This window comes from Dendrobates tinctorius, unplaced genomic scaffold, assembly GCF_039654945.1.
Source record: "Dendrobates tinctorius isolate UK_male_01 unplaced genomic scaffold, ASM3965494v1 ptg000143l, whole genome shotgun sequence".
NCBI classification, from domain to species: Eukaryota; Metazoa; Chordata; class Amphibia; order Anura; family Dendrobatidae; genus Dendrobates; species Dendrobates tinctorius.
Window position 1 is genome coordinate 42,935,816 of NW_027361810.1, and position 21,797 is coordinate 42,957,612.

Sequence of the window (21,797 nt, forward strand, 5' to 3'; positions counted from 1 at the left end):
GGCTTGTACATAAGCGGATGGAGCCGTGCATCCTCCATCCGGGTGCTGTGTGTACAGACATATTCTCGCTAGACTCAATGCTTCCAGGACAGAACATCTGCTCTAATGGAGCACGCCACAATCAGTTTGTCAGATCTTTTATGAAATTGGAGTCAAAAGAAGGTACGAAATAGATATTAACCCCTTAGTGACAGAGCCATTTTACAGCTAAATGACCGGACCAATTTTTACAATTCTGACCACTGTCCCTTTATGAGGTTATAACTCTGGAACGCTTTAACGGATCCCTCTGATTCGGAGATTGTTTTTTCGTGACATATTGTACTTCATGATAGTGGTAAAATTTCTTCGATAAGTCTTGTGTTTATTTATGAAAAAAATGGAAATATGGCAAAAATTTTGCAATTTTAAAACTTTAAATTCTTATGCCCTTAAATCAGAGAGATTTGTCACATAAATGTCTTAACAAATAACATTTCCCACATGTCTACTTTACATCAGCACAATTTGGGAAACAATTTTTTTTTGTTAGGAAGTTATAAGGGTTAAAATTTGACTAGCGATTTCTCATTTTTACAACAAAATTTACAAAACCATTTTTATTTAGGGACCACCTCATATTTAAAGTCATTTTGAGGGGTGTACATGACAGAAAATACCCAAATGTGACACCATTCTAAAAACTAGACCCCTCAAGGTGCTCAAAACCACATTCAAGAAGTTTATTAACCCTTTACGTGCTTCACAAGAACTAAACAAATGTGGAAGGAAAAAATTAACATTTAATTTTTTTTGCAAAAGATTTACTTCAGAACCAATTTTTTTTATTTTCACAAGTGGTAAAAGACAAAATAAACCACAAAATTTGTTGTGCAATTTCTCCTGAATACGCCAATACCCCATATGTGGGGGTAAACCACTTTTTCAGCACACGGCAGAGCTCACAAGGGAAGGAGCGCCGTTTGAGTTTTTCAACGCAGAATTGGCTGCAATTGAGATCGGATGCCATGTTGCGTTCGGAGAGCCCCTAATGTTCCTAAACAGTGGAAACCCCCAACAAGTGACTTACTTTTGGAAACTAGACCCCTTAAGGAACTTATCTAGATGTGTCGTGAGCACTTTGAACCTTCAAGTGCTTCACAGAAGTTTATAACGTAGAGCCGTGAAAATAAAAATCATTTTTTTCCCACATAAATGATCTTTTCGCCCCCAAATTTTTATTTTTACAAGGGTAACAGGAGAAATCATACCCGCACAGTTGTTGTGCGATTTGTCCTGAGTACGCTGATACCCCATATGTGGGGATAAACCACTGTTTGGGCGCACGGCAGAGCTCAGAAAGGAAGGAGCACCTTTTAACTTTTTCAATGCAGAATTGGCTGGAATTGAGATTGGACGCCATGTCGCTTTTGGAAAGCCCCTGATGTGCCTAAACAGTGGAAAAAAACCCACAAGTGACACCATTTTGGAAACTAGACCACTGAAGGAACTTATCTAGATGTGTGGTGAGCACTTTGAACCCCCAAGTGCTTCACAGAAGTTTATAACGCAGAGCAGTGAAAATAAAAAAATCACTTTTTTTCCTCAAAAATGATTTTTTAGCCCGCTATGTTTTACTTTATCAAGGGTAACAGGAGAAATTGGACCACAAAAGTAGTTGTGCAAGTTGTCCTGAGTATGATGATACCCCATATGTGGGGGGGGGGGAACCACTGTTTGGGCGCATGGGAGAGCTCGAAAGGGACGGAACGCCATTTAGAAATGCAGACTTTGATGGAATGGTCTGCGGGTGTCATGTTGCGTTTGCAGAGCCACTGATGTGCCTAACAGTATAAACTCCCCACAAGTGACACCATTTTGGAAACTAGACCCCTGAAGGAGCTTATCTAGATATGTGGTGAGCACTTTGAACCCCCAAGTGCTTCACAGAAGTTTATAAACCCAGAGCCGTGAAAATAAAAAAAAAATCTTTTCCTCAAAAATGATTTTAACGCCCGCTATTTTTTATTTTCCTAAGGGTAACAGAAGAAATTGGACCACAAATGTTGTTGTGCAATTTGTCCTGAGTACGCTGATACCCCATATGTGGGGGGGGGGGCAACTGTTTGGGCGCATGGGAGAGCTCGGAAGGGAAGGAGCAACATTTTGGAATGCAGACTTTGATGGAATGTTCTGTGGGCGTCATTTTGCGTTTGCAGAGCCCCTGAAGTGCCTAAACAGTATAAACCCCCAAGTGACATTTTGGAAACTAGACCCCCCCAACGAGCTGATCTAGATGTGTGGTGAGCACTTTGAACCCCCAAGTGCTTCACAGAAGTTTATAACGCAGAGCCGTGAAAATAAAAAAAGTTATTTTTTTTAGCCCCCAATTTTTTTATTTTCCCAAGGGTAACAGGAGAAATTAGACCCCCAAAGTTGGTAAATAGTGGAAACCCCTCAATTCTTGCTCCAACCCTAACCCCGACACACCCTTAACCCTAATCCCAATGCTAACCCTAACTAATCCTAATTCGCCCTAACCCTAATTCCAACCCTAATCCTAGCCCTAACCCTAGCGGAAAAATGAGGAAAAAAAAAATTTCTTTATTTCATTATGTTTGCCTAACTAAGGGGGTCATAAACGGGGGGGGGGTTATGTACTATTTTTTTATTTTGATCACTATGATAGTTTATCATAGTGATCAAAATGAATGAATGGAATCTGCCAGCCGGAGCCTGCAGATTCCCGGCGGGCGCACCGCGCATGCGCCTGCCATTTTCTCCGGATCCAAGATGGCGGCGCCCACTGGAGGAAACCGCAGGGACGCAGGACCACCAGGAGGGGACAGAGGACCACCAGGAGGTACGGGAGGGGGGGGGGGGGGGATCGGGGACCTTATTTCTCTCTCCTCTGATGTGCGATCACATCAGAGGAGAGAGAAATTAAATGTAAAATTGCGGCTTTTTTTTTTTTTTGCGGTCACCGTTATAGAGTTAATAACGGCGAACGCAAAAGCGGGGTCGGTAAAAACCGACCCGATTCATGTTCTCTGGGGTCTTGGCTACCCTCTGCAGCCGAGACCCCAGAGAAAATCCGACACTAGGGGGCGCTATTTAATTACTCCACAGCGCCGTGAATTATCGGCACTGTGGTTTAAGTACCCTTAATTAACGCCGTTAAAAGGCGTATCGGCGGTCGTTAAGGGGTTAAGGCCAAGGGCATAAACACTATGAAACAAGATTATGGAGACTGAGCGTAAAGGGTCTCGGTCACCAGGTTTTTGCCACCTACTAAGAGAGCAGCATAACCCCGCCCACACCACGGATTGGCTGCTTTCTTTGTACACTGTGCATAGGCCAAAAGCTGCCAATCAGTGATGGGGGCGGGGTTATATAGAGCTCAACATTCAGAGAACTGCAGCAAAATAGGGATTTTAATAAGACTGTAGCAAGCAGCCCAGTAAACGATACATCGCTGGAATCAGGATCTCTGCCCCTATATTATGCTGCTCTATATTACGCTATGGTAGCAAAAACCTGGTGACAGCGCTAATGAACGGCCAAGAACAACATGCACAAGCCTCACCGGTCCTAGGACTCATGGGAGGCCGATGTACTGATACATACAAGCACTATAGAGCTGTGGTATGGTGCCTATTCTAAGGTTTTGGGCTTATAGTAACCCCTAATTTCATACCAACAATCTGTCCTTATATCCCATGTTAAAACAAAATGTACGGTTGTGTTCACATGTTGCAATATTGTTGAAGTTTTCCTGAAAAATGTTGCACTCTTCTGCTATTGTAGAAAATCAGCACCAAGGCCACAATGTATGATCACAGCCCTTACTGTCAGAACAGAAATGATTCTTTCCATTTCCAATGCAACAACTGTCATTTCCTGCAGCCTTATTGGGGTATGTACAAATGAGTTCTACATCGTGCCGAACCTGCTACACTTTCTGTTGCGGATGTCAAATCAGCGAGTGTATGAGGTGTCATAAAATCCCATCTACAGTGCTGGGCACGGATAGAGAGCAGAAAATCTGCTGCATGTGAACATACCCTTAACAGACCCTAAATATACCCTCTTACTGCTGGGTTTAGATGGCCGTATCACAAAACGGGCATTTTGCAGACACGATTGGCTCTACATGATTCTTCGTATTGCGGATGGTTTTAGGGGCTTTGATTGTATACACTTTTCTGGGTTCGTAGAGCGGATCATAGTGTGTGCTGCAATTTTACGCACGTCAACCATCAGCCAGTGTGGAAAATCGCGCACACTGGCTAAAATTGGTCTGTGCATAGTCTGCCGTACACATGGCCAAAACTAACCAAACTTCATAAAGGGCTTGTTTAGTCATATTCCAAATATGGAGGCCCTTTATCATTTATGGACATAATAAATAAAAGGACATGACATGAGCCTTTATATGGGTATCCAATCATTAGAAAGCACTGACTTTTGAAAAACCCCACTAGTACTGATATTTGATGCAGGAATGGTGGTCATCAAGGACTCGAGTGAAATGTGATAAGAATCTATAAAAACTAGAAATGACAAGATTTTGTTATCAGCACTAACTAACATTCCTCTCATTCCAGCAAAAGGAAGATGAACATATGCTAAGTGTAATATACGGGATCGCAAGATCCCCCGCACACAGCCAACAGTGCAGGAACCCCCGCACACAGCAAACAGCGCAGGAACCCCCCGCACACAGCAAACATACCTCTGACTCTTTGTCGCTTAGAGATCCCAGGCTCCCGAAGCTGTGGTTGGAGCTTTCGTTGTTTGTTGAGGCCTGTTGAGCATACACAGGTAGGACAAAATAAATAAAACAAACAGGATACACAACACGCCAAAAAAAGACACAAGGTCACATTTGTACAGAAGAAATAACTACTCTAAAAATTTTTGCTTATAATCTCCTAGTGATGACTTGTCCTGGAGGTGCTGCTCAGCGACAGTGATCATTGGCAGATTATAGACAAAGAATGGCACGGACTACTTACTAAACATCTGTACTGTACTGGCGAAAGCAGGAGCGGTACGCACAATTTTTATTTTTACCATCGAGACAACCCTTTAAAGTGATTTACTTGGCATCTCGAGACTCCCGAAAAAACTCCTGACTGCTGAGACGAAGAGACCACAAATTGACCGTTCCTCTTAAGGGAATGTAGATGTGGACAGAGAAGGTAAGCTGCTCATAAGTCTTGGCCACAATTTGTCCTAATTAAACCTTGTTGAATATAAAGTCAAAGATCATTTCACTGGTAGGAAAAAGGATCGAATCTTCTTTTCTAGTATTTCACAAAAATATCAAATATCTTAAAAAGCAGCAAAACTGACAGCAGGTCTATTACACTGCAGAAAAGAGAATAAAGCCATCAAGCTACAGATGCAGTCAAAAGGAGAAAAGCAAGCTGAATGTGATCTACTAAAAATCAATCTGCATTAATTTGAAAGTTTTTCAGTCTGGAGGACTGTATATTTTTCTTACAGTATATTGATTTTCATGGAAAAGTTGCAACACTACATTTAACCTGGGGAGGTGCTGTACAGAAACTGACTACTTGTTGCTGGGTTCTCTCACAGCTGGAGGTCTCAGTAGTAAGAAATCACGCGATTTGTTAAGCAGTAGAAGTGAGCAAATCGATTTTTCCAGGACCCCAGTCCAGCTGCCAGATCGATAGTCGGGGGTCACTGAATGGGAGCCTTGTCAACCGCCTCCTACCTATCAATATCCTCAGCTCCTCTTTTGATTAGCCGGCCTGATGAGACCTCAATAATAGAGATGAGCAAATACATTTGCAGGACGCTTGTACAGGGGTCACGTTGCGGAGTGACACACGCGTGACGGTGCACCAGGCTGGCTAATCAAGAGACGGGAATGTCAGCAGGTAGGAGGCGATACGCATGGATCTTGCCCAGCGTCCATGGACCTGTCCGCTGGACAGGGGTTATGTGAATTAATTAAGCTGAGAGGGAACCTTCCATTAAAAATTGTAACAGCTCTTTCACAAAGAAAGATGGGGCACTTATCGGTACAATCATCAAATTTACAGTTAAAAAAAAGAATAGATACGAAGAAATGAGCAAAAAGATTTGCAGGACTTTGGTCCAGCATCCACTCTGGTAGTCGGTGGCAGCCGGACCAGGGTCCTGCAAACTTCTTCGGCCAGTATTCAAATACCTTTATTCCTGGGTTCCTCTTACACGGTTTTACACAACGTCTTTGGCTTTGTAGACGTCAGAGGGACCCGTGATGCCGGCTTTGGAGTGCCGGTGAAGGACGTTGGCAGGACCCTGGTCTGGCTGACATGGTCCCGCAACTCTTTTTTTGTTAATCTTTAATAGACAATCCCTAAGCACAATAAATCCGTTCCCCTTTAAGAAGTGGCATAAAAAGACATTTTACGAGGAAACCACAAATCCTCCCAGACTAATAACATGGTCGGCTTCCAGACCGTACTCTTAAGAATCAGCACTCGACAATTGCTTCTGTTCTGTGTTCATTACAACATGAAACCTCCACCGACACCTAAAACCTGGCAACATGCGCTGTTTACAAGTCACCAAGACGGAAGCAACGAGTCTTCCCGCAGGATGGGTTACTAATGCGACAGCTGATTGTTCCAGTTCAACCATCTTGTGGGTTGTTTTTTTTTTTTCGTGCTTTTGCTCCCAATGTATCATCAGCTCTGGCTACATCACAAATTAATCACGACAGAATGAAAGGATTAACGAGCTGTGGCTGAAAGCGGCAGGATCGGGGATAATGGGAGTCCTGACCTAAAGCTATTCAAGAAACTTGTGCCGCGGAAATCAAAACTTCAGGGAAGCACTTGTGACTTTCTCTGCCACATGACATAAATAACCATGAAAGTGTAACAAAAGGATCCGGAGATGGCGCTCTCCTCCACATGGACTGAGATATGGAGATGACCAGTTGGCGCCTTCTTTTATACTCCGATTTATAAAAAAAATAATTGATCCCCCTCCAATATCCACATCTCCATTAAGTCGAGCAAGCGGTCACATCACTCAGGACCAAGTCAAAATGGCTTTACGAAACTAAGGCTAGGCTCACATGTTCCATAAAATCCACTTAATTTTACAACACAAGCAATGCGGATGATTTTTAACTTAATGTCATCCACCCGCTGCCTTTTTTGTGTGCAGAAACTGCATGGAAATTGCCATTTGATGCATTTTGTTTGTTTTTTTTTATCTGCAGTGTTAATTTTGGTTGTGGAAAGGCACCTTTTCTGATGCATATTTTACCCATTCGTATCAATGGGGCCCTAAATCTGTAAGTTAAATTGCTGGCTTAGCCTTGTATTGTTGCAAGCGAATAAAATAAAATAAGCAAGACAAACACAACAACAAAAATGCATATAAATAAGCAAAACAAAGTGCGAAAAATACAAGGGGATTTTAGATGCAGAAACTATGTGCTCACAATATGCAATAAGCGAATACAGCCGAGGATCTTAGGCACAAGACTGATGGTGGCGCGGGAGACTTTTCAGAATGAAAATTGCATGATTTTAAAGTCTGTTTCCTACGTGTTTCTCATCTGTATAAATGTCTGTTTTATTACGGTCTCCATCACAGGTACTCCCAAGCAGGGCGGTGGTGTCAGTAAGCCAAACCTCCGACTCCTCAATTTCCATGACACCGACGCCACCAAAATGGGCTCCAACTCCAGGACTACGACCTCACAGCCCTGCTCCCAAGTCCTGGCTCCAGCGTCAGTCCACTTATATGCCTTCTGCTGCCGCGGCCATCTCTCTGTGCACACTGGTTTACACCATCTGAGCATTCAGATCATGTGTGTAAGCTGCGACCATGGGCATCCAAGTACTCGGCTATAGAAAAAGTGCCTCCAATCCATATATTTATCTTTCCATTGACTTCCATTAGCAAAATCCTTTTTTTCCCCAATCAGATTCCAACTCTGAATCTGATTGGCACGGGGCCACGGTCTATAATAGCGTCAGGGTGACGTCTGTTTCAGAAGATGTTGATTACACGGACCGATCTCTAATGGGAAAACTGGACATGTCAATAAAACCGAAGAGCTTTTTACAACTTTGTGTAAAAGATGATCAGATCAAGCAGTTACTGAGGATCAAGTAAATGATGGGTGAGAATGTTCTCATTTGTTTTTCATTGCATCACTTTTTTAATTAAAAATTATGGTTTGTCAGCAGAACATTCACTAGTGTAAGTATACATCTGTACCGGTCCGTACTGGAAACAGTGAAAAATAAACATGCAATCTCATAAGCAACTGGAATCTTGGAATGTAAACGGTAAGGCTTCGTTCACACGATCGGATTTCTGGTCCAATTGCGGACTGTGAAAAACACCCAACGGCGCTGGGGACAATGTTATTTAATAGGGAGGGGTGAAAAATAAAAATCCTAGAAAGCGTATTTCGCATGAGACTTTCTTATTCAGGTTTGTGAATTAGCCAAAAAAAGGGATTCCATACGCATCAACCAACTAGCATCCGAGTTTTATGGATACATTGCAATTGTTTAACATTAAAAACAGTATATATAATGAGAAAAAAAAACTATTTAGTCTTTTTAAGTTATAGTAACTGTTGACGTGTTAAAATAGAGAAAAAAAAGGATTTTATGCGAATTGCATATGGATGACCAGTCACTGATTAACAACCTTTTTTAAATACACTTGTCTGGACCCAGCCTTAGGCCTCGTTCACACAATCAGTATTTGGTCAGTATTTTACATCAGTATCTGTAATCCAAAACCAGGAGTGGGTGATAAATCCAGAAGTGGGGACGGGTTTCTATTACACTTTTCCTCTGATTGTTCCACTCCTGGTTTTGGCTTACAAATACTGATGGAAAATCCTGACCGAATACTGATTGTGGCCTTAAAGTACACCTGCTTTTACAACTGCACAAAAACTGCACTAAAACTGCAGGTAAAACGCATGTCATTTTACCTGCAGATTTTCCAAAATCTGCGCGGAAAATTCCACAGCGGAATCCGCATCATGTGCACACAGCCTAAATGAATTAAAAGTGCATGGACTTTAACCTATATCTGTAGAAGGCTGGTTTTATAGAAAAATTACTTTTTTACGGTTGTGCGTGCTTTAACATAATATATAAGTCATCACGTACAATGTGTTTTTGTTTCGGGCCTTTTTTAGAATTCGTAAAAACCAAAGAAATGAACTGGAGCACATGTTGATACAAGTGCAATGTGAAAGCGAGAGCTGCAAAACATAGAAATTATTTTTATTTCTACAACTTATTTGACACTGCAAATTGCAAGGCACAAAACTACTACATTCTCATTATGCAGCAATGTGGCCATCATTGGCCATGCGAAAAAACAATTGCAGTGTAGCACCAGCCTTGGAGAACGTCCGCATATGGCAGATTTGTACCAGGTGTTCAGGTGCAAAAATTTGTGCAACAAACCGCAATTTATGAACACACATTTACATCAATGTTAAAGTCATTTTCGGGCTTTTTCCAGGAAGTGGATTTTATTTCAAGGGTTCCTTGATGATAAAAAGGTTGATAAATCAGTGACCTAATAAATTACCAATGAATGCACATGTTCCCTGGGCAAGTAAGGACTCGTGCAGGCGTCCGTGCAAATTAGTCCGAACATGGATCAGTCGCATGTCTCCAAGAGTGACAGCTTGATATACAGCTCTGGCAAAAATTAAGAGACCACTGCAAAATTTTCAGTTTGTCTGATTTTTCTCTTTATAGGTATATTTTTGATTAAAATGTAAATTGCTCTTTTATTCTATAAACTACAGACAACATGTCTCTGAATTTCCAAGCACTAAATTTTGTTTTTATTTTCAGAAAATGAGAAATGGTCAAAATAAAAAAATGCAGTGCTTACTGACCTCAAATAATGCTAAGAAAACAAGTTCATAATCATTTAGAAACAATACTAATGTTTTAACTCAGGAAGAGTTCAGAAATTAATATTTTGTGGAATAACCATGATTTTTAATCACAGCTTTCATGCATCTTGGCTGCTTTCCACCAGTCTTTCACACTGCTTTTGGGTGACCTTATGCCACTCCTGGTACAAAAATATAAGCCGTTCTTCTCTGTTTGATGGCTTGTGACTATCCATCTTCCTCTTGATTACATTCCAGAGGTTTTCAATGGGATTCAGGTCTGGAGATTGGGCTGGCCATGACAGGGATTTGATGTGGTTGTCCTTCATCCACACATTGATTGACCTAGCTGTGTGGCATGGCGCATTGTCCTGCTGGAAAAACCAGTCCTCAGAGTTGGGGAACATTGCCTGAGCAGAAGGAATCAACTGTTTTTCCAGGACAACCTTGTATGCGGCTTGAGTCATACGTCCTTCACTAAGATTAACCTGCCGCATTCCAGCCTTGCTGAAGCATCCCCAGATCATCACTGATCCTCCACCAATTTTCACAGTGGGTGCAAGACACTGTGGCTTGTACGCCTCTCCAGGTCTCCATCTACCCATTAGATGACCAGGTGTTGGGCAAAGCTGTAAATTAGACTCATCAAAGAAGATTATCTTACCCCAGTCCTCTATGGTTCAATCCTTATGGTCTTTGGCAAACGTCAGCCTGGCTCTCCTTTGCTTCTCTTTGATGAAAGGCTTTTTTCTAGCTTTACATGAATTGAGCCCTGCCTATAGGAGCCTGTTACAAGCTGTTCTTGCAGTGCACTTCACCCCAGCTACCATTTGCCATTCCTTTTGTAGGTCACTTGATGACATCCTGCGGTTGCTGAGTGACATTCAAATAAGTGGACGGTCATCCCAGTCAGTGGAGAGTCGTTTTCACCCTCTGCGGTCTGTAGCTTTGTTGACCCAATGTCTGCGGGCTTGACCTAGTTGTAATGGACTGCCGTCTTAGAAATTTTACGGATGGAGGCAACATGACGCTCACTGTATCCCTCTGCTAGTAAAGCCAGAATTGAGCCCTTCTTTTCAACTCCTTTGGCATGGGTAAAAGTTATTTTTTCATTCCTATTACTTTTGGGACATTACTTGCACTTGTTTTGCCATCCAGCTTGTCCTATTGCAAGAGGATTGTGAACACCACAGCAGGGTTTTTTTTTTTATACTTTCCTTTGTTAAATAAGATTTGGTTCAGGTGATCACCTAATCAGAAGCACTCTAAGTAGAATGAGGTGTACTCTGGTTGGAATTCAACTGACACTGGAATGGAATGGCTGTCAGACACATAGATAAGCTGATTTTTATAAAACTGTAAGGCTGTGATGCTTGGGCTGGGAAGCAGAGGCCAGTCCGTGCATTAACGGTCCATGCATTACGGTCAGTGCATCGCGGTCCGTGCATTACGATCAGTGCATCGCGGTCCGTGCATTACGGTCAGTGCATCGCGGTCCGTGCATTACGGTCAGTGCATCGTGGTCCGTGCATTACGGTCAGTGCATCGTGGTCAGTGCATCGCAGTCCATGCATTACAGTCCGTGCATCGCGGTCAGTGCTCGGATGGATTTGCACTGATGTTTGCATGAGCCCTAATTGTTCGATCAGGTGTTTTGTTTGCAACTAAAAAAATTGACCATTTTTCATCATAATGTTGGGTCCAATTTTCATCCTTTTTTTTTTGCTCTGTGTGTCAGTTTTAACAATCAATGTCACATCCTTTTTTTTATCATATGCAAACATTTTTTTTTTTAAGTTTCTCCTACCTGTTAAACAATAAAAACGGTATGTTCGATCCACTTTAAAATTTAAAAAATAATCTGTCTGTAAATCGACCACATGTGAACATGCCGATAAAGACTACATACGGTGCATATTTTATCCACGATGGAAGACTGAATGAAGCCCAAGTTCAAGATTCCTAGCAAGAGGTCACAACATCCACTCAGCCACCATGCTCCTGTGCCAACCTTCATGGTTACCTGTCCTGAAGACGCTTTATTGCCCACTCACAGAACAGATGATAAATGTCGGACCCCCAACTATCACTAGAGTGCGGGGTCTGGAGTCCCCCAAAGGCTTGTTGAGGTCATTCGGTGGTTTTAAAATCCGGGTGTACACCCTATAACAGGTCTTTCACATGCTACATTTAGCCCCCTGACACACCAGGATCTGGGTGTGACGGCGGCCCCCTGATCCGTTTTCTGTACTGTTGGCAAGACATAAGATGTGACTGACAGTGAAGACAGGGGTTTGCACTTTCCACACTGTTTGCAGCTGTTTTAGTAACAGGCTTTTAGAGTCTGGCGGAGTGATTACGAGGCGCTTTGGAAAGTTGCTCTCCTTGTTTGGTGCTACTGGCTTGGCACATCTTTAACGACGGATGTAAATCAATTGGGGCCTCTCTCCGCGGAGAGACAGAAAAAAGAAATACAGAAGCAATAGCACTGCCTAATCAATCTGAAAATACCCAGCATGCTGCACTGGATAGTAACTGGAGAAGAGTAATGCTGATATAACAGGCCTTCCAGACTTCTTCCATCCCAACTGTAATATCATAGGTATCAGATGCTTTATAAAAAAACAACAAAATGTTGCTTTAAAAGGGAATCTGTCAGCATGTCTTTGTTACGCAATCTGAAAGCAGCATGATGTAGGGGCAGAGAGTCTGATTCCAGCGATGTATCATTTACTGGGCTGCGTTCTTGTTTTAATAAAAATCAGTGTTTTATCGGCAGGAGATTATCGCTAGAGGACTAGTTGTCTTGTGCCATGTAGTCCTCCTGCTTTGCGTAACCGCGCCCTCAGCACTGATTGGCAACTTTCTGCCTATGTACACAGAAAACAGCCAATCAGTGGTGTGGGCGGGGTTACACAGAGCGTAGAGTTCCTAGATCTACTGCAGAAACAACTGTGATTTTATCAAAATGACAGCAAGCAGCTAAGTGACATCACTGGAATCAGGGTTTCATAACCTGGCATCTCGGCAATGCATGGCATCTCGGCAATGCAAGGCCTGGCATCTCGGAAAAGCATGGCATCTCGGCAAAGCATGGCATGGAATCTCCGCAGACATGGCATGGAATCTCTGCAATGCATGGCATGGAATCACCGCAGGCATGACATCTCTCCGAACAAAGTGATCAAAAGTTAGTGGGCACCAGCAGAGCATCGTATGTGCAATTTCTTCAAGCCCCATTCAGATGAATAGAACAGCTGCAGACATTTCATGCGACTGGCCCGCAAAAGTAGTGCAGACATTGCAAGAAAGGCAATGGTCGGGAGGTCAGTATATGCTGCTTATATTTTACATGTTGCACAGTTTCATTCAAGAGCAGTTGTCCAACCCCTTTAAATATCACAAAACATATTTAAAAAAAAAAATTATGCTCAATAATTGTAATCAGAATGTATAAAAGTTACTGCAACATATTGGAATGCCATTGTGTGCAAAATTGAGCACAAAAAAAAAATACAACAGAATCAAAAAACCTCAACAAACAAGACATGGTGAATGTGATCAAAGATCACGTATGATACAACTTCCTATGTGGTAAATAATGACATCTGAGCAAAGTGTTCTAGATATTGTACTAGAAGAGTCAGGGATTTGTATTGTACTCCGATCACAGCAAATGTCAAGTCCGAGATTGAGAACCTGGATGAAGATCATGTCTATAGTGATGTCTGGACGCTGTGACCGCACACAATTACTGCTGTGCCGCCGTCTTAGGAGACAAAGTTCTACCAAATGTTGGTATTTCAAAGGGAAAAGAAAAAAAAAATTCTTAAATGGTCAAAACTATTGCAGATTGCGAGTCCCGATGGGCAAAACCACCACCAGATTTCAATCGGACTTACTCTAGTCTGGGCTTCTGAGGTGTAACTGGCTATTAGTACCTACCAAAAGTAATCCCAGGAAGGACAACCACAGAACAGGTGTCAGGATCATAATTGTGGGGCGTTACCATGCCAGAGCAGCGACTAGTACCTACCAAAAGTGGTCAAATGGAAGGCAACCAAGGGACTAATGTCAGTGTCGTGGGCACCAAAGGCTAGCATGTCCAATGCCACCGAAACTGTCTAAAACGAGTACATAAGCGGCAGAACGGGACCATGGATAGAAGGTGGCCTGGTCTGACGAATGGTTTTATCTCAACACGTGGGCGGCTGGATGAGTGTGCGGCATTTACCATGAAATTTGGCCTTCCCAAAACCCTGTCTGATGACAAATGCACATCTAGCAAGAGGCAGCAGGCATCCACTAATAAAGGCAACCTGTGCTGCTCCTTGCCTTTATTAGTGGAGGCCTGTTGCATCCTGCTAGATGTGCATTTGTCATCAGACAGGGTTTTGGGAAGGCCAAATTTCATGGTATGTGTTTTTTTTTCTATGTTAGCTGAGTGTGCGGCATTTACCTGAGGAAGAGATGGCACCGGGATGCATCATAGCAAGAAGACAAGCTCCGGGCAACGTTCTGCTGGGAAATCTTGGATCCTGGCACCACCTACATAACATTATTGCAGATCTCTTGGACCTCTTTCAGCATGGCAATGGCCCTCAATCACTAAAAATATTGTTACAGAATGGTTGGAGGAACTTGGCAAAGAGTTCAAGGTATTGGTTCAACCTGCAAAATCCCCAGATGGCAATCCGATCGATCATCTGTGAGATGTCTTGGAAATACAGAAGTCTTATCCATTGAGCCCAAAACCTCATAACTTTACAATATTCAGAATTGAGGATCTGCTGTTAATGCATTAATGCCAGATATCACAGGTCTTAGGGAGTCCAGGGCCTTGAATCATGAAACCCCGCATTTTTTGGAGTCCAGGGCTTTGATTCATGAAGCCCCTTGTTTTACATGTCAGTCATGATGAACTATGCCATGGATGTGCCAATTTCACTGTGTGGCGTACCTCTTTCATAAATTTTGCACATCATTCAACTGTCCTGCACCAATGCCAGAAATGAACGTTAACAGGCGAATTATGTATATACCGTTCATAGTTTATACCACCTTGTGGCACAAATTATAATGAATTTGTCTGGGGCACTTGTCCACACTAGAGTTGAGCGACTTTGGTCGGATCGGGTTTCGTGAAACCCGAATGAAACAAAATTTGAGTCGGATGAAACTGGTCCGACTAGGGCAAAAAAAAGTCGGAGTTTCGTCCGAAACCCGACCCCAATGCAAGTCAATGGGAAATAAAAGTCGGCATTGAGCGGATGACATACATCCGGCTCAAATTTTGTTTCATTCGGGTTTCACAAAACCCGATCCGACCAAAGTCGCTCAACTCTAGTGCACACCCCATCACTCCACTTTTCAAAAAGTTGGTAGAGCTGGTCAAGTCTGCCGTAGAAACTTTTGAGCAACTTTCAGTTGTATAAAAAATTTGCAAAATTTCAAGCACTTTAATGCCAGAATTCTTGACGGATCGGGCCTCATGTCTCTATAAATCAGAGCTTGTTTAGCAGCAAAAGGTCATATAATATTAGGCAGGTGGCTTTAACATTATAGCAGATGGGGGAATGCCAATGCAGTCTGACAACAACGGGCCTGCTATTAAGCAGAATCTGCATTTTTCTATAGACAATAATGGAAATAAAATTGCATCGTCAACTCTTCTGGCCTGATGGCAACAAATCTCTATTAGCCGCAAGTTAGTCTCTCTTTAAAGGATATTCCCAACTCAAGACATTCATGGCATAACCATAGGATATGCAATAAATATCTGACAAGTGTGGGTTCCAGTTCAAAAACAAATGGGACCACTGACCCCATTGATTAGCTGCAGCAGGCAAGTGCTGACACGGCACATAATCGCTCCTAAGAGCAGCGGCAAACCACTAGACCATTGTGGTTGGCGCGACAGGGGATATAACACATTAGTATTGAAGCATGTTTGGGTTTTGCTTTTTTCTCTCAATTTAAACATTTTCTGTTTTTTTTCCCCTCTGAAAAATCACCTTTAAACAGCTGTCAACGCTCCTGGTTAAAGGAATGGCATCATCTTCATTATCAAACAGGGAGCAGCTGCTCAGAGCGAACCATGAAACTCCAGAAACAGGTGCTGGAGGTAAGCACACTAGGGGTGTTGTTCACACATTGCGTTTTTGAGTGGTAGCAGGAAAACCGCTGCACGTAAGACGTGCATTTTGAAGTGCAATTTTGCAGCATTTTACATGCAATTTTTTACATTTCAGTTGAATGGCTGAAAAATGCTTAGAGTTTTAAAAAAAACACCGTGTGCGATTATTTATTTTTTTAATCTTATACACTTTGCTGGTAGCGATCAATCCAGCGATTTTGTGGCACTAAAAAAGAAAAAAAATGCATGGAAAATCATTACGTGTGAACAGACCCCGTGTGTCTGTGACGACAGTATTCGATGTCTACATTTGGCAAATACACCAGGAAAAGTCTCCAGTATAGATATTAAATGTCTCCATAGAGCTCCACTGACGGAAAGTGGAGGAAGACAAAATCGTGTCCTTATGGCCTAGCCAGGATGGTATAGGAAAGGGCAGAAGATATATAGATATATATTTTTAAATGGACACGGGGTTTATACAAAAATTAAAACCGTATGCAGCGTAAATGGATTTGGGGTGCTTGTTTGAAATCCGCAATATGTCCATTTCTCCTGCAGCTACACAGTGTTATTTATGTGCGGATTTTCTCCATAAAATTGCATTGGATGAGGAAAATCCACACGTAAAAAAAGCATGTAATCCGCAGGTGACGATCAATAAAGTTTTGTCAGAGCCAAATACCAGGAAGTATCAAAAACAAAGCAGCTTTATTTATAACATGACATACCAACAAATTGCAAGTAACAATTTAGCCAATAGGTGCAGAAATGCTGCAGATCATCTGCAACAATGAAACCTCAGCAAATCATCAAGGAAACGGAGCCTAAGAGCAAGTTCACACTTTTTTTATTCAGACCAACTGGTCACCAAAAAAGTAGACCTATCCGTTTATGGCTGGTTTTACACTTGCCGTGTTTTTTTCGGCCCGTTTTTACAGCCCCAATGCATTACTATGGGGCCGCAAAAATTAGTAGGAGGGCCATGCTCCGTACGGCCTTGAGGGCCATGAACAAAACATTGAGCTTGCTCGATATTTTTCACGGCTCACGGACACGGCTGTGATGCATTTCTATGGTACCGCAAAAACAACGTTGTTTCTGCGGTACACTGTATTTACCGAGGTTTTTTTGCGGCCCGTTTTTGCGGGAGACCGCAAAAATCATGGCAATACGGCCCGCAAAAACGGCCTGTAAAAAAACGGCAAATGTAAAAGTAGCCTATGACCTATTTTGTAGATCAAACTTACCCATTAAAGTGAAAAAAATCAGATCGCTATTGAACGCCATTCACATGTCATCCGAGTGTTTGGCGGATTTTAAAGGCTAGTAGAAAACGTTTTTTTTTTTTTGCGTACAAGAAAAAGAATGCCACACTGATGGTATTTATGGCCACATGTACCAAATGGATAAAAACTGGATCCAGCAAACTGATGGAAAATGGTTTTTTTTTTCTAAATCTACCGGGATAAACTCCTGGCTTATATATTAACAGTATCCATAGGTTCCCATTCACCGTACACTGATCACAACACAGCCCGACCAGGACTTGTCATTCATCTTTTTCAACTTTATATAAAAGCTCGGCAGTCTATATTTTCCTTTACATAGGACCACAAGACCATATTGAAGCAGTATGCCGATACAGTGGAATACACGCGAGCAGAAATAAACATGGGGACGCCGACCGAGGTTGTGGCCAGAGCCTTGCTGCGCTTACACCGCAGAGCGAGCAAAGGGCAAGCAGTTTAAGAAATCTGTGATCCATAGAAAACCCAGGAACGAAAAGGCACTAGAAACAGCAGCCTGCTCCAGTAATGAGAGTAGAGATGAGTGAATCTGAAGGATCGAGAAGCCCGGTCAGTATCCCACCGTGGTTGCTGGACGAGAGCCCTGCCTGCCGGCATCCATGACTCCTCTTTTGACTAGCCAATGTTAGCGTTGCAGTGAGAAGCACACACAACATCGAACCAGGCGGGCTAACCAAGAGAGGAGACATGGGTGGCAGCAAGTAAGCGCAGGACTGAAGGGGCTTCCGTTTCACAGCCATGGAATGGTCCCGACCTCTGGACCAGGATATTCCCTGCAGCATATTAGGGTAAGGCCACGTTCACACGTTCAGTATTTGGTCAGTATTTTACTTTAGCATTTATAAGCCAAAATCAGGAGAGAAACAATCAGATGAAAAGTATAATAGAAACACGTCACCACTTCTGGATTTATCACCCACTCCTGGTTTTGGCTTACAGATACTGATGTAAAATACTGACCGAATACTGAACGTGGCCTGATGTTGCAAATCACATGTAGCAGAGATGTGGCCTTGTTAGTGACTGTCAAATAGATCATAAGAAAATGAGTGTGAACTATTAAGGATGTATACTATTAGGCTGTGTGCACACGCTGCGGATTAGGTGCGGATTCATCCGCGCGGATTTTGTAAAATCCGCAGGTGAAACCGCAGGTCAAAAGACCTGCGGATTGCTCTGCGGTTTTGCCCTGCGGTTTTTCATCTCCTCAATGGAGGAGATGGCAAACCGCAGGGGAATCCGCAGAAGGAATTGACATGTCAATTCTTTCTGCGGATTGAAAACCGCAGATAATCCGCGCAGAAAATTCCGCACCGTCTGCACTGCGGTTTTTGATTCCCATAGGGAATCATGCTACTGTACACCGCAGCAAAAACTGCTGCGGGTTCGCAGCGGCCAAAACCGCTGCGGAACCGCAGCAAAATCCGCAGCGTGTGCACACAGCCTTAAGGATACTATTAAGGCACAAACAGACTGAGATTGGACCGCAATGCACGGAATGTCTGTCGGACCTCCGGACCGGAGAATGACAGCTTCATATATTTCTATGCAAACAACAACCTCAGCTGCATGCTATGGGCCGGGTGGTGACACTAAGTAGTGGTCCACCCTAATAAAAGAGGTACACCAATGCTGAAAGGAACATGGGCACAATAGGAGAAAATGGAGCAGTCAGGTGAATATAGTAAAAAGCCAAAATTTTATTATTAAACAGTACATAATTCTGAAAAGTCAGGAAAATCCGTAACAAGACACAATCCAGGAAAAGCCAGAGATACCAGGGTCACAAATCCCTCTATGACATATTGCACAAGTCCCAAGAGTGCATAAAGTGTCAGAGCAAAGAATGCTTGGCAAGCAAATACCAATCCGGCGAACCAGTGACACCATAAAAAAATATGACAAAAAGTCAAATTAACCACAATCCGGGGATAGTGCTTACCAACTGCAGGAGGGAGAGGACCCTGGGCCGGGTGGTGAAGCATTCTTTGCTCTGACACTTTATGCACTCTTGGGACTTGTGCAATATGTCATAGTGGGATTTGTGACCCTGGTATCTCTGCCTTTTTCCTAGATTGTGTCTTGTTACGGATTTTCATGAATTTTTAGAATTATGTACTGTTTAATAAAATGTTGGCTTTTTACTATATTCACCTGCATATATTTCTATGCAGCTGTGACACTTGGATCCGGAGAGCCATGGCCAGTCTGAGTACTGCGGTCCGATTTATACGGCAGCCTGATTGTGCTCTTAACGGGTGCAAGATTAGGGGGGTAATTAACCACAAGCAATCAATTAGCACTCTATTACCTATAATTTATCAACCATTGTTTCCGTCATAACAAGTGACTGCCACGTGAGAGATTACCCCTAGAGATAGCAAATGCAAAAGTTGCAACCCCATTAACATTACGTTCATGGGCACAGAATAAAATGGAAGGCGTCAGAATTGGTGTCAATCGATTCACAGAACCCAGTGCAGATGTCAGTAATCTGTGGCCGTTATATGGGAGGCCCAGCGATCCACCGCACACCGGATGACATCCGCAGCTCTGCTTATCATAATCAGCCTGGGCAATGTCAATGTTGCAAGGTGATGCGCATGTGACATCGCAACAGGTAGGCTAATGAAAAGAGCCAGGGATGGCTTCAGAGAAGAGTCAGATCTCAGGGCCCTAGTCCAATGGCCACAGATTATGAACGTGGCAATGGAGAGGGTCCGGCAAATTGATTCGCACCAACTCTAGTGACCCCCTTAACCGAACTTCACAAGGAGCAGGTAATCATCATTCAATAGCATCTGACATAACGATTTACGTCACATACCTTTGCTCCAACACTACAGCTGCCGGTGCTGCCAGTGCTGCCGCTGACACCGCCAGTAAACCGGGCCTCCAGCAATTCCTGCCGCCTTGGGTCCAAACTGTGGAGTTCATCCATGACACCTAAAGCACCAAGAAGAAAACGTTACTTCTAATGCAAAAATCAAGAGCAATGCAATGGCCAATAACAATATAATAATAATACTACTTCAAAACTTTTCCAACGCAAAACAGCTCATCCAGAAAAAACCCCCACAATATTTAACCCTAGAATTACTTGCTAATAAGTTGGGAAATAATAATACTAATAATAAAACAACGCAAGAAATAAACTTATAACCACTTATCCGAAAGTTAAGTTACTATAAAGTGGAACAGAGGTGCAAACGCCTCTAACAAAACCTGCAATCCGTAACCTCTACCTTAGGGACAGAGAAATGCCAACCTTTCGCTAAATGTCAGATAAAATGACTTAAATGCATGCAAAATAAAATCCTGTAATATTTCCAGAATTAAAACTGATCCTCTTACGTCAAGAAAAAATAAAAATTAAAAAAAAAAACAGAAACAAATGGACTTTGTGGAAAAGGCACCGGCGCCGTCCTGGGAGTGCGTGGCATCCGGTCCATCGGTGCGGTCCGGGTCGCTGACAGCGGCCCTTGCCATCGGTGCACGCAGGATCTGCTGCAGACGTGCACGCCGCTGGTCACTGGCTACTTGCCCTTTAAGCTTGGCCTACACTGCTGCTCAGGGTGCAGGTCACAGTCAATGTTAAATATGTGCCAGCCCAGGGGAGAGGAGGCACAGCCATGGCTGCTGGGCCCCAGCCTCAGGCCTCCCGTATTCACAGCACGGAACACACTGCACGAAGCATTTCCATCTTGCAAAAAGTGTCAAATGCAAACTTCAGACTTCCCTACTAGTCAGTCCCACTGCAGATCCCATCACCCACCGTTCAGATCGCTGCTTGCCAGCCACAAGAGCATATGGGCGCCCAATACTACATACACACGGCGCTGATTCTCTGCCGGTACTCAACGGGCACTGGAGTACCGGCACCTTTGGGGGGTGGGGGGGGCACACACTCACCATACGGGACCGCGCATGCGTCGGAAAAGTCTCGCGTCGCCACCAATTCCTGGCGACGCGAGAATTCCCGCACGCATGCGCAGCCCCCTCCCTCTCTCCATCACTGTTGGTATCTCCTGCGAGTCGTGCGCGTCCCCGATGCCACAAGTGAGTGAAGTGCGCGTCCGCGTGCAGTCAGTCAGGTTTTTTTCTCCCCCCTCCCTTACCGTATTTGGCTGCAATTTAGATCAGACAGGAAGTCAGAGCACAAGGAGACGTGTGTCACATCCACCCACGGGTCCTACATGGGGACTGACGTGTGTCACATCCACCCCACGGGTCCTACATGGGACTGACGTGTGTCACATCCACCCCACGGGTCCTACATGGGACTGACGTGTGTCACATCCACCCCACGGTCCTACATGGGGACTGACGTGTTTCACATCCACCCCACGGGTCCTACATGGGACTGACGTGTGTCACATCCACCCCACGGGTCCTACATGGGACTGACGTGTGTCACATCCACCCCTCGAGTCCTACATGGGACTGACATGTGTCA

At 43.5% G+C, this 21,797-nt stretch overlaps 1 protein-coding gene across 6 annotated transcripts in view; it reads right to left on the reverse strand.

Moving 5' to 3' along the window:
* TLK1 (tousled like kinase 1) overlaps window positions 1-21,797 on the reverse strand; it is a 321,524-nt gene that overhangs the window by 61,534 nt on the left and 238,193 nt on the right. For 5 of the 6 annotated variants that reach the window (XM_073545859.1, XM_073545854.1, XM_073545858.1 and 2 more), the window contains 2 exons: window positions 20,169-20,287; window positions 4,715-4,786 (listed from right to left, as the gene is read on the reverse strand). In XM_073545859.1, coding sequence (XP_073401960.1) covers window positions 4,715-4,786; window positions 20,169-20,282 — 186 coding nt within the window. In that variant the 5' untranslated portion in view covers window positions 20,283-20,287. Of the gene's footprint in view, window positions 1-4,714; window positions 4,787-20,168; window positions 20,288-21,116; window positions 21,237-21,797 lie in introns of those variants that run through there. The other variant, XM_073545857.1, reaches the window with a different exon arrangement.